Below are 12078 nucleotides of genomic sequence, written 5' to 3'. Positions count from 1 at the left end.
GGCCAAAATAGCTTGCATGCACTTAAAGCGTTTTGCCGTGAAAGAGAAAACTTGTTAAATATCAATGAAATGCCTTAAGTGATTTGTGAAAAAAGGCATTTCAATTACTGACTAATAACCTTTTCATTGCCAATGCCATCAATGTGAAATTACTGAACCTAAACATAAGAGCCTAATAAAAAAATGATGTCATATAAGAAGGTTAATTAATGTCATATAAGAGGGTTTTTCATCTGAACTCTTTAAATACAACTGTATTGTATAGTGTTACCAAATATATACATTTTTGATCATCAAGTTCAAATTAACAAAATAAACAATATAATATTTAGTAGCATAATAAGTGACACTGTCTTATAATCTAATGATGATATTAGGAGCATCAATTTTTTATTTCAGTCATTGATTTCACATTGATTTCAATCTTTGACATGACTTTACTCAATAGATATTAAAGAAATCAAATTTATATTTTCACAGTAGGGTGATATAGGGTGATTTTATAAAAATAAAATATAAGTTGTAACAATGTTTAGATGCAATATTTTATGTTTTTACTTTACAGGATAATACTTCTGCCCTATAGACCCTTTCATCTGGCACACGTGCGGTGACGTGATAAGTGTCTGGTCCGAACTTTACTTCCGGTTTCTGTTTGTTTAATGGTCTGATCGTTGATAAAACAAATACCTCGTCGAAAATAACAAATGTTTCGCGTTCCTATATAATCTACGTGTTGTTTATTTTGCTTGTTATATAAATGAACTACTTTAAAAGGACTTTGTTGTTATTTATTCTTTGCAGAGTTTACCGGAAGTTACGTGATGACCACGAAAGCTGCTTGTTCATGTTGTTACTGCTGAAACCGTCTATAGCTATTTTGTCTTAGCACCTGTTAGTCCTTACTCCACTGTGTATAAATAAACTGGTTTTATGTGTACTGGAATAGATACCTCTGCTCATTGCCTCACACTTCATTCTGTGAAAACGGCTTTTGGTCATTTCTATCAAGTGACAAATTTGCTTTGAGTGTCGCAAGGATAAAGCAATTCATCAATGAATGGTGCTCACCAATTTTAGCTTTCCCCAGAAGAGTGACAGCATTCCATGCAGTAACACCCCAGAGGAGTAAACAGCACCGGCTAGTGTGTAGCAGCAGTGAAGTTTGTGGTTTTTGTGTACTGTATATGATCAGACTGCTCTCTCATCAACTACTGTTGACAGCACTGTCAGAGTCTATAGCTAAAACCTCTATTCTATCAAGGTCACCTTAACAGCACCTAAACATATTCAGGCTTCTGCTTTTGGGCTTTAACCATTCTTTGATTTAGATACACTTGATTTAAGCTGATTGAGATAAAACATTTATATTGAAGAAGTAAATGGAAAGAAGTGAGAGAGTTGATAGCAGTCATTGTGCCCACCGGTCACATACTATAGGTACTTTGCTGGTCTTTGAGTAATGGGTCGGATAGATCTTGTTTTAGGTTGTGGGTTTGATACAATACAGTATAGATTGAATGCAGTGTAAGATGCTTTGGATAAGAGCATCTGCTAAATGCATTCATGTAATGGTGACTTGAGTTCATCTATCTATCCATCCATTTATCCAAACACCTATTTATCAATACATCCAAAGGTCTGTATCCTTGTGCTCATTTTTAATGCTCTGGATTTCTATGTCCTCGTCTAAACTGCTCCAGCTTTGAATGAAATCATTTGTGTCCAAGCTCATGTTCGCAGAGCAGTATTGCGTCTGCTCATCTGTCGTTGTTTGTTTGTCCTCGGAGAGCATGTTTGTTTGCTGTTGATGGCTTGTGATATAACCTGCCTGTCAGACGAAACCCTCATGCAGATGGCTCTGAATGGAGCTTGAATGCATGTACAACACTTCCTCCAGACACACAGATACACACGCACATCGCAGCTGGCTAATTAGACAGTAGAAGACACAAAATTATAGCCCGTGTGTGTAATAAGCTGTCTATTTTTCTATCTCCACATACTGGCTGCTTCAGGAAAATGAGCCTTTATTGGTCCCTGATGGCCTGGTCTCATATCCATTAAACTGAATAAGTGCCTGAAATAGCCCTTGTAGTAAGCAGTACTATGCAGGATTCCCCTACCACAGCAGCCATCAGTGCATCTACAGGATCAATCAGCGGTGTAGCCCACACTCCCTCAGGGTGACCTCATGTTATGTCTCTTAAAATATGAAACTCAGCACCATTCAACGATCCTCTGTAAGCTCTTCGTTTGAAATTTATGGTACAGGGTTTGCTTAATCGTTAATATTTTATGAAATTACATGCAGGTTTTTTAATGTAATCTTCGGGATGTTTTCAGCTTTTCCGCTAGAGGAGAATTACAGTGGGAAAGTGCTAGACTGGTCTGGGCTTCTTTGGTTCAAATGGATACGAGATCTAATTTTTAGATATAAATTTGATCAAATGAAACAGAACAGAGAACCAAAAATGGCACAATAGTAAAAATAGGAATAGGAGATAGTGCTCAGTAAATCTGTCTGTGTGAATCGACTGTGCAGTTCAAAAGTCTGAGAAAGCATAAAAAATCTCGGTTTTAAAATCTAATTTAAACCTGTAAATATTCACAGAATGTTCTGCTTTGTGCAAAAGGTCTGATTATTTTGGATTTTAAGAACATAAGATAGCCTACTCTTTAGAAATAATCAAATCATGCTGCATTATCATACAATAAAAATTCTGGGTTGTTTTAACCCATGTGTTATGATCTTGCCAGTCTGTCACAGTAATTCATAGTTCATGTGGCAGGACCGTTGCGGTACTCATGATTTGTGTGGTAGGACATGGTCTTTTATTTGGGTAGTGTGCTGCCGTGTCTTGTCTTTGCCCCCGCCCCCTTGTTTCCTCGTTAATTATTCATTATTGGTTAACTCCCCTCACCTGACATTCCCTCATTGGCTTGTTTAGCTTTTCCTCTTTAAGGCTATGTTTACACGTACATGGTTATTTTGAAAAACTTTTGTCAACTTTTTTTAAACTGTTTCTGTGTTGTTGATCAACTTCAATTCCTGTTAATTCTATAATTTTATATTATAATTTATTTTAAGTGAATAAATTGTAATGAAAAATTAAATAGCTAAAGTAAATCGTAAATGGAAGTGCATCTGTCAATTCATTTAATGTTCAAAATATTATTAATCTTTATTAAAAAAAAAATACACATTGGTTGGCCTATTCATGAGCATACATCAGCAATTACACATAGGGGAATAGGGCATTATTAATATGCCATGTACACTGCAAAAAATGATTTTCAAGAAAAAAATCTTAGTATTTTTTCTTGTTTTCAGTAAAAATATCAAAATATTCTTAAATTAAGATCATTTTTCTTAAGGAGCAAAACGGCCCAAGAAAATAAGTCTAGTTTTTAGACCAAAAATATCAAATTTAAGTGATTTTGAAAAAAATCTGCCAATGGGGTAGGCAGATTGTTCTTGAATTGAGTGTTCAAGAAAAATTTTCAAGATTTTTTTGCTTACCCCATTGGCAGATTTTTTTGCTTGTTTTGTGCACAAGATCACTTGGATTTGATATTTTTGGTCTAGGAACCGGACTTATTTTCTTGGGTCGTTTTGCTCATCAAGAAAAAGCATCTTAATTTAATAATTTTTGGATATTTTTACTGAAAACAAGACAAAAACACTAAGACATTTTTCTAGAAAATATTTTTTGTGCAGTGTAAGGTGGTATGTGCTAAAAATGGGTAAACCACTATCAATAAGTTGGCCGTGGTTTGGGTGCACCGCCGGGCCAGGGAGTGTCCCACATTGTCCCTCAGAAACACACCCCTTATGCCCCCTTGGGCTTATTAGCAGGTGGTCACCCTAGTTTACATGTGACTGCTACTCTGAACGCTTTCATGATCACATTTATGTTTGTGCAAACTTGTTTCATGTGTTTGTATTTGCAAATACAGCTGCTCCATTATGTTGAGGAGCAGAGAAGAGTGCTCGGAGGTCAGCAATTTTACGCGCATTCGACTTCGTGCGGCGCTGCAAGAACCGACAGGCGGATGATGTCAACATACCGCGAGAGCGAGTAGAGAAATCACACGTAGAGGTCTAATTTTGAATCGCTTTCGCAGTACTTTGACGTCATCGAACACCTACTGCAACAACTCCTCCCTCCAACATGAAAAACCAGTCCGCGTCACCACCAGCGCTGCTGGTCCCTGCTGAAAAAAACAGCATACCAGCAAGACCAGCCCCAAACCAGCATCAGCACCAGCTAAACCAGCACTAGCACCAGCATCCCATGCTGGTCATACCAGCAAGACCGCATATGTTGTGTTTCGGTGCTGGTATGATGGAGGCCACCATCTAAACCAGCATAGACCAGCATAATTCCCATGCTGGTCCATGCTGGTTTGATGCTGTTTTTGTTCAGCAGGGGTGATTGGCTTACGTGGGCTTGAGCTTCTCTTGACGGCATATATGCATGGGTACGTGTAAATTAACACTTTTCTGAAAACTGACATGTGTGCACACTATTATTTTTGAAACTGGAGAGGTTGAAATGTCTGTTTATGGCGTGTCCGAATCCACTTTTGGTAATTTAATGACCGGAAAAATGGTTTGTGTGCCTAGTACACAGTCTAAAAGGATTGTTCCTATTCTCGTAATGGGTGTGTTTTGGGCATAACGTGCAATAAACTAATAAGAGTCTCAGCTCTTATCCCCTTTAAAAGCCAGTTGCTCGCCATGCCGATTCCTATTTAGATGGTGGAATATAAGGAAGAAGACCCCCAGTTTAAGATTAATGTTGAAAAATTGCGTAGTTTTTATTTGTATTAAAACCTTCTCTTTAAAAGTCGTTTTCTTTCAGTCATGAAAGTAAAATTAGCAGGCTTTTAATTGCTGTAAATGTATGGGTAGCCTACATGATCTGTGTTATCTCAAATAATAATTTAATAATATTCAAGAAGAGGTTTGTAATCTAAAAATACTTTATTTGTAACAAACAGGAGATAAAGAATTTACAAACGTGTGGAGAGCCGAAACGTTTTAGCACTCGGAGTGTTTTGAAAACCATTACAAAAAAACGGTTCTTATCTCACCATATCCACAGGTATAAAGTCATCATATACAATAAATCCGTGGGGTAGCAAATGCAATATTTGCATTAGTTTAAAGCAAAACATTCAATTGCTTACCAGGCTACAGGTGAAGCTGCTTTTTACGCCTTCTAACGTCTCATAATCGGTTCTCATTTATGTCCAAGAGACTTAAAGGAACAGTATGTAAGAAATTTTTATCAATTAATCATAAAATGGCCCTGATATGTCACTAGACATTAAGAAATAATTTTCATTTCAAATACTTATATCACTGACAACAGTGGTCTGGCCAGGATATTGTCATTTAAAAAGTGGAGTTGCAGCCCTCAACTGATGTTTATGTTTTCATTTTGTGTATTGGCCAACAGTTTTGTGATTGCAATATCAGTTTTGGCAATATCATACTGTTCCTTTAAAAATAATATTTTACATTTTAATCCTTTAATTTGTTGTATTTAAAAACGTTTGTGTGCTGCTGCGCATCCATGTGTGATGAGCAAACGTGCGTTGTCGTCGCACATTACTAACGTGCTCATTAAACAACAAAAACAATATTGCACCATTGACTTTAGACTTTAGACCAGGTTTTAGATGGTAAATGACGTAGTCTATTTTAGTTAGTCTAATTTGCCTAAACGCACCTTGTTTTCAGACCAGAACACCCATAGGCACAAAAATGGGTGCAAATGTATTTGCTATTTAAAAAACGTGACGCTAAACGTGAAAATGATGACTGTGCCGGGTTGAAACTAGCAAAAGACACTTGTGTCGCGCATTGCATCACATTGCAGGGGACAGGCCCCTCTGTCTCTGAAATCCAGACTAAAGTCGTATAATTAGGAGCATCAAAGTTTGATATCACTCATTGACTTACTCAGTCAATATTAAAGATATCAAGGTTAAAATGTTAATGAGATGATTTTATGTAGAAAACATTAAAATCACAAAAATAACTTTAGCAGGGTTTTCACAGGCAAGGTCACATATTTGACCCAACTAACAACGGTATTTTTTTAGATTGTAAATCATCAGGTTTTGCATAAAATTTAAGTTTCATTCCAGCTCATTAAACCATGGCATGCTGCCCATTTCATCAAAGAGGGTCACGCATATACATTTTCCTGGCAAACTCTTATGCTGAGTATATAGTCTGTAATTTAATAAACATGAGCATTTTTACTTGCACACAAACACACTGTTGAGGTCGAGTACATTATTTTACATTAGATGCAGTAAATGACAGCTGGCTGACAGTGCTTTAGCACAGCTTTAACAGCGCTTTGACCCTCTGTTTAATATGTTGAGTAGCATGCACACTGAGACCTCTATGAGATAACGTTTATCCCCTGAGGTTTGGCAATCAATTTCTAGCAAGTCGTGTGAAGTGACAGAATACAAAAAGCAATCACCTGTCTGCATGGATCCTCGCTGTCCACTGTCACCTGTTTAAATATTCAGACCTGTACTAAAAGACTCGGATTAACTGATAAAGCGGTCGACAGGCCGCACTCTGTTTCTCCCTCTCTCTTCTCCGTTTTTGACTAGCTTCAATCTCGAGGTAATGAGAGCATAAGCAAGCTGGGGATGAAGAAGCTATTTACATTTTTATTGATTTTTGAATGTGCGTTTAACATTTATTTTTTATCTTTCCTCTCCCCTCTCGCTTCAAATCCCACACTGCTATGTTTATACTCATTGAGGATTGAAGATATTTTAGTCAGGAGCTATTGCAAATTTTTCCCTCTCTTAATAGATCAAAGCAGAAACTGGGTCTGTCTTATGTAATTAAGACTACACATTAAAGAAAACAAACCCCTGCACACACCGACTGAGGTCCCACTGGGGCAGAGAGTATTTTTCATAATTAAAGAAACACAAACAAGACCTCCTTAACCATCCAAACTGTCCTCAGTGGGACAATATTATTGCCTGCGCTCCACTATGCTGTTTGTTTGCTTTCTTCGAGAATATATTTCCTATGATCAATTTTGACATTTAATAAGATGTACAAAATATGAATAAAAAAGCATTACCTCAGATGAATCAGATTTTGATTAGACAGTGGTGACATTCCGAGGTCTGTTATTCCCAGTTATATCACAGGGCTGTTGAATGCTTTATTCTGATTGGTTGAGAAATGTTCTCCAGGTATGCAGTATTTTTCAATAAATGCACACGTAACCTATTGAACGTCTTAAAAATAACCACCAGAGCAATGTCCGTGGGAATCCTGATACAAGCGGAATAATTGACTTCGGTCCTTTAAATTATTTGAAAATAATGCACATCTGCTTAGCATTGTGCCGCATTACTACCTTGGGTGTGCATTAATTTCAATAATTCAACAGCCCATAATCAATTATTCCTTACATAACAATCGCCTGAAACTAATAACACAGCGCTAATCTGAGTACTCAGCGTTATCTTGATAGGTATAGTTTAATACTTATATATCTTATCTTAAAGGTGCAGTGTGTAAATTTTAGCAGCATCTAGTGGTGAGGTTGTGAATTGCAACCAACAGCTCAGTCCACTGCTCACCCCTCACTTTTGAAACGCATAGAGAAGCTAGGGTAGCTGCCACGAAAAACATGTCATCGTTGGAGACAACTTAGTAAAAAAGTTTGTCCATTAAGGGCTTCTGTAGAAACATGGCGGCACAAAATGGCGACTTCCACGTAAGGGGACCTTCTGTGTATGTAGATAAAAACATCTCATTCTAAGGCAATAAAAACATAATGGTGCATTATGAAAAAGGTCTTTATACACCCCTGATAATATAGTTTTGTATATTATTTTGCATTACTGTCAAGAGATCCTTCTAAAAATTACACACTGCACCTTTAATACAAATATGCATAATTAATAACATATAAGACTTACAAATGATTTTACCAGATTTAAAGTTTCTCTTGTTTCAAAAGCAGTACTGTTGTGTTGCTTTCGTTATGCTGTGATATTATACCCCAGTCAAACTGCACAGGGCCGTATGCAGAAATAGTACTAGTAATAAGCATTTAGCACTCCACTATGTTTCAAGCTACATTGTAACTACCGTGGGGCTTACATTATAATGTAATAAAGCTTTATTTTAATACATCATCCATGAACATGATTTCTGAGTCCTATTGGATCGATTTCTATTATCAGTGAAGGTGATGACTACAATTCCCATTGTTTCACGCTCTTTTAAATCGTCATCAAACTACGTCGTCGCCATTATTGTTTGCAAACTCTACCTCTAAAAATTACATATGGTGCCTTTAACTAAATTACAGTGTCTAGAATGGTATAAAGAAATCAATATGTTATTTGTGTGTCCGTGTGTGTTGTAAATATATATTCACAGCTAAAGGGCACTAGTAAGCATGACTGAGCATAGCCATTATAAAACAATTACCACAGAATGAAATATAAGGGCACATGATTTTATTAACACATTTAATCTAATTTATGAAGTGTCATCCTTCTGGTAGAAATTATAGTTTACTTACATGAACCCTGTTCAGCACATTTGATTGTTTTTCTCTCCACAGTAGGCTACTGACAATGCAAGTCAAAACACAGTTTTGTGTTTGTTTCTGTTAAGGAATCAAGTTTATTCAATGATTGACTTATAGTCATCAATTTTGTGTTATAATACCATTTGCAACATATAAATGAATAAAAAATAGAAAAACTGAAGATATGTTTGATATGGACAGAGAAATTAATATTAAAATTTATTTTAAGTTAAATCAAGTTGACTAAACTTGCTGAATTACGTTGGAATTACTAGACATTTTGGTGCGGTTTCCCAGACAGGAATTAGCTTAAGCCAGGACTAGACCTTAGTTTAATTAGGAAATATAACTAGTTTTAACAAACATGTCTTACTAAAAACATTACTTGTGTGCAGTTTGAGGCAAAACAAAGGACACTGGTGTATTTTAAGATATGTCAGTGCAAGTTGTTTTCAGTTTGGACAGCTCTTACATTTATTTTAGTCTAGGACTAGTCTAATCCCACAAAGTTTAATGCTACTCTTGTTTTATTTCACGTTAGGTTATTTTTAAGGTAACTGGTTTTCTCCAAATTATTAAGTAGATTTAACTTGTCCGGGTGTATATTTTTTAATAATTAAATAATTATAAAATATATAATTAAAATTTACTTATTTAATCTATTACAATTTCTTTTGTTTTTTTTTTAATGAAAAACATTTTTAAATCAACCTATGTAAACTTGACTAATTTAAGTTGGGACTACATGAATAATTTGTGTTAAAGCAATATAAACTGGTTGGGGATTTCCAGTTCCCTGCATGCTTTCATGCGACTAAATAATGAGAGTAAATTATTAAAATAAAGTTTTTTTATGCATTTTTAATTAGGGCTTATTAATGTTTATTATGTTGTTAAATTAGTATTTGAAAGTGTTTCTGTGCTGGGTTTTTAACCATGGTGCATACGAGTGGGGTGAAAACAGTCTCATTGACATGTATCAGTTATTTATACGTGTAAATGCTTTTGAAAGCATTTACATTGAAAATGTTTATGCCATAATCGGCTTCTATTTCAGTTGAGTGTTAGTTATGGTTAGCTTGCTAATGTGTACTGTTGCTGTAGTATAATAACTTTATATTTCTAGAACTAACATGAATAGCATTGTTGAATTTACCTCATCTGTACTTTATTTAATTGTGCTAAGGTAGCTAAAAACAATTGAATAAGTTCAACTAAATACATAATGTATATCTAAATTTATATAGTCTAACTGCGTGCAACCATTTACCTTAAAAAAATAACAAATTCAATGAAAGATATTTTTAAGTGCACTAAAAAAAAATAATACGCTGGATTTACAAAAAAATATAATATATAGTGCATCATTTTCGCATCCACTTTTTAAGTAAGTTTTACATGGAATTTTAATAAGCAATTGCAATTTTTTAAGTAAGTTTTACATGGAATTTTAAGCAGTTTAAGCTTATTTTTTAAGCAATTGATTAAAATTCCATGTGAAACTTGCTTAAAGAGGGACGCAAAAATAAGGCACTATACTTTTTAGTAAACTGAGCTAATTTTTATTTACATTTATGCATTGGCCAGAGACTTGTATCCAAAGTAATTTACAGTGGGCTATACTGTACATTGATTTATCAGTGTATGCATTCCCTGGGATACAAATCTAAAACTTTACATTGGTATCACACTGATTTTCCACCTGCGCTACAGTAATGCTATATAGCCATCGGTCTCTGCACGAAATCATATATACTGTACATATTTTCATCTGACATCCCAAGCACTTACTGCATATCTTTCATAAAATATATTTAATTCACAGAAAGCTGTAAATTGGTGCTCATTGTGTGTTTAATAAAAGGTCAATCTGATCATAAACCGAAAATTTCTCTTTCTGTCTTTGTGCCCTTGTCTAATACTGTAGGTCTGAATGAAAACTCGCTCTGTCAGTATAGGAACCAACAGTCTTTTGTTCTTATAAGACTTCCGTTCATTACAGATCACTCACCATTAATGTGCTCTTAGATAAATTATAGCCGCCATCCAGACCTCTCACCTTCCCATTTATCCTATCTTCTTTCAGAGTGAAGTCAGACTTAACAAAGCTTTATGACTGTTAACATTTACAATAAGTATGTTCTGCACTTACAGTATACCAAAATAAACAATACAGAAAATAAATGATGTAAAGTAAATAAAGATAAACGAGCAACAATCTCTTCTGCTACTCTATCACCTCTAACACTGTCTGCATTAAACACATTATGAGTTATGTGGCAATATAAGAAAACTATAAAGAATGACATCCACGAGGTAATGATTGTAAATGTAGATTTGCGTGGCGAACGCGAGTTTTCGTTTGGTTACTGATGCATTTCTCTTTCGACAGAAGGAGGGACATGCGAGGTGATTGCGGCGCACAGGTGCTGTAACAAAAACAAGATTGAGGAGAGATCTCAGACTGTGAAGTGCTCCTGTTTACCAGGGAAAGTGGCAGGGACCACCAGGAATAGACCCTCTTGTGTTGATGGTAAGTGAAGTGACACTGTGGCCTAATCGTGGAAAAGATCTTAAAATAAGTATACCTACATCTTAAGTGTGTGTAGCTGTTTTGTTGTATGATATGTAAACATGGCTCTTGGCAGGTGCACAAATGCTTTTTCAGCATCTCAATGCAGCTGTGCTGCAGCTGTAAGGGTGCCGTGTGCTCGCAGCTGTGTGTAAAGACGCCTGAAAAAGCGAAGTATCTTTATACAGGAATAGTTTACCCAAAAATAAATATGTGTATTTTTTTACTACACAACACACCCAGGGGCTGTTTAAACAAAATGTTAAAAACATGGCCTGTTTTTCACACAAACCCTTTTAATATAGCATCAGAGGATTTGGAAGACAGCGCTTTCGCTTTTTTGCACAGTCCCTGGTTATTATAAACTATCGATTTATGTCGTGAGCTGTCTCATATGCACAATTGTGCTCCATATAACAAACAAAACATATAAAAAAGAATCAAGCCCCCCTAAGCTCACTGGGATCAAATTGTATTAAAAGGTACAAAAGAGATTGTACAAAGAAATATCCACCTGTGTCGGAATAACATAAGGGGGATAAAACAGTGACAGGACTTTCATTTGTGGATAAACTATTCCTTTAAGATCCGTTGTGTTTGAACAAGCTCTGTTCAGGGTCGCTCTTGCAGTGTCCCTGCCCTAGAAAAGCTCACATCCTCGGGGCTTTTCATTATTAATGCTCTGTCCTTATGACAAACGAGTGGCTGTAAACTAACACTTCTGGGAGAATATCTCACTCGCAACGCACCCCGAGATAATCAAGGATCATTAACTTTGACTGCGTCTCACAGAGGAGCGCTTCACCTTTTCCCCATCTCAAACTGGTTAGGATCGCAATCTTAATCATACCATCATTCAGAAGAACAAATTTACCTCAATATAATTAAGGTATAAGGACAAAA

At 35.8% G+C, this 12078-nt stretch overlaps 1 protein-coding gene across 2 annotated transcripts in view; it reads left to right on the top strand.

Annotated features, from left to right (window-relative positions):
* tafa1a (TAFA chemokine like family member 1a) overlaps nucleotides 1-12078 on the top strand; it is a 59616-nt gene that overhangs the window by 35065 nt on the left and 12473 nt on the right. The window contains exon 3 of one of the 2 annotated variants that reach the window (XM_055189113.2): nucleotides 10996-11136. In XM_055189113.2, the coding sequence (XP_055045088.1) occupies nucleotides 10996-11136 (141 nt within the window). The remainder of the gene's footprint in view (nucleotides 1-10995; nucleotides 11137-12078) is intronic. The other variant, XM_055189114.2, reaches the window with a different exon arrangement.

Source organism: Misgurnus anguillicaudatus, chromosome 13, assembly GCF_027580225.2.
Source record: "Misgurnus anguillicaudatus chromosome 13, ASM2758022v2, whole genome shotgun sequence".
In the NCBI taxonomy this organism is placed as follows: Eukaryota; Metazoa; Chordata; class Actinopteri; order Cypriniformes; family Cobitidae; genus Misgurnus; species Misgurnus anguillicaudatus.
Note: the sequence above shows the minus strand (reverse complement) of the source record. Positions and strands in the feature narration are given on the sequence as shown.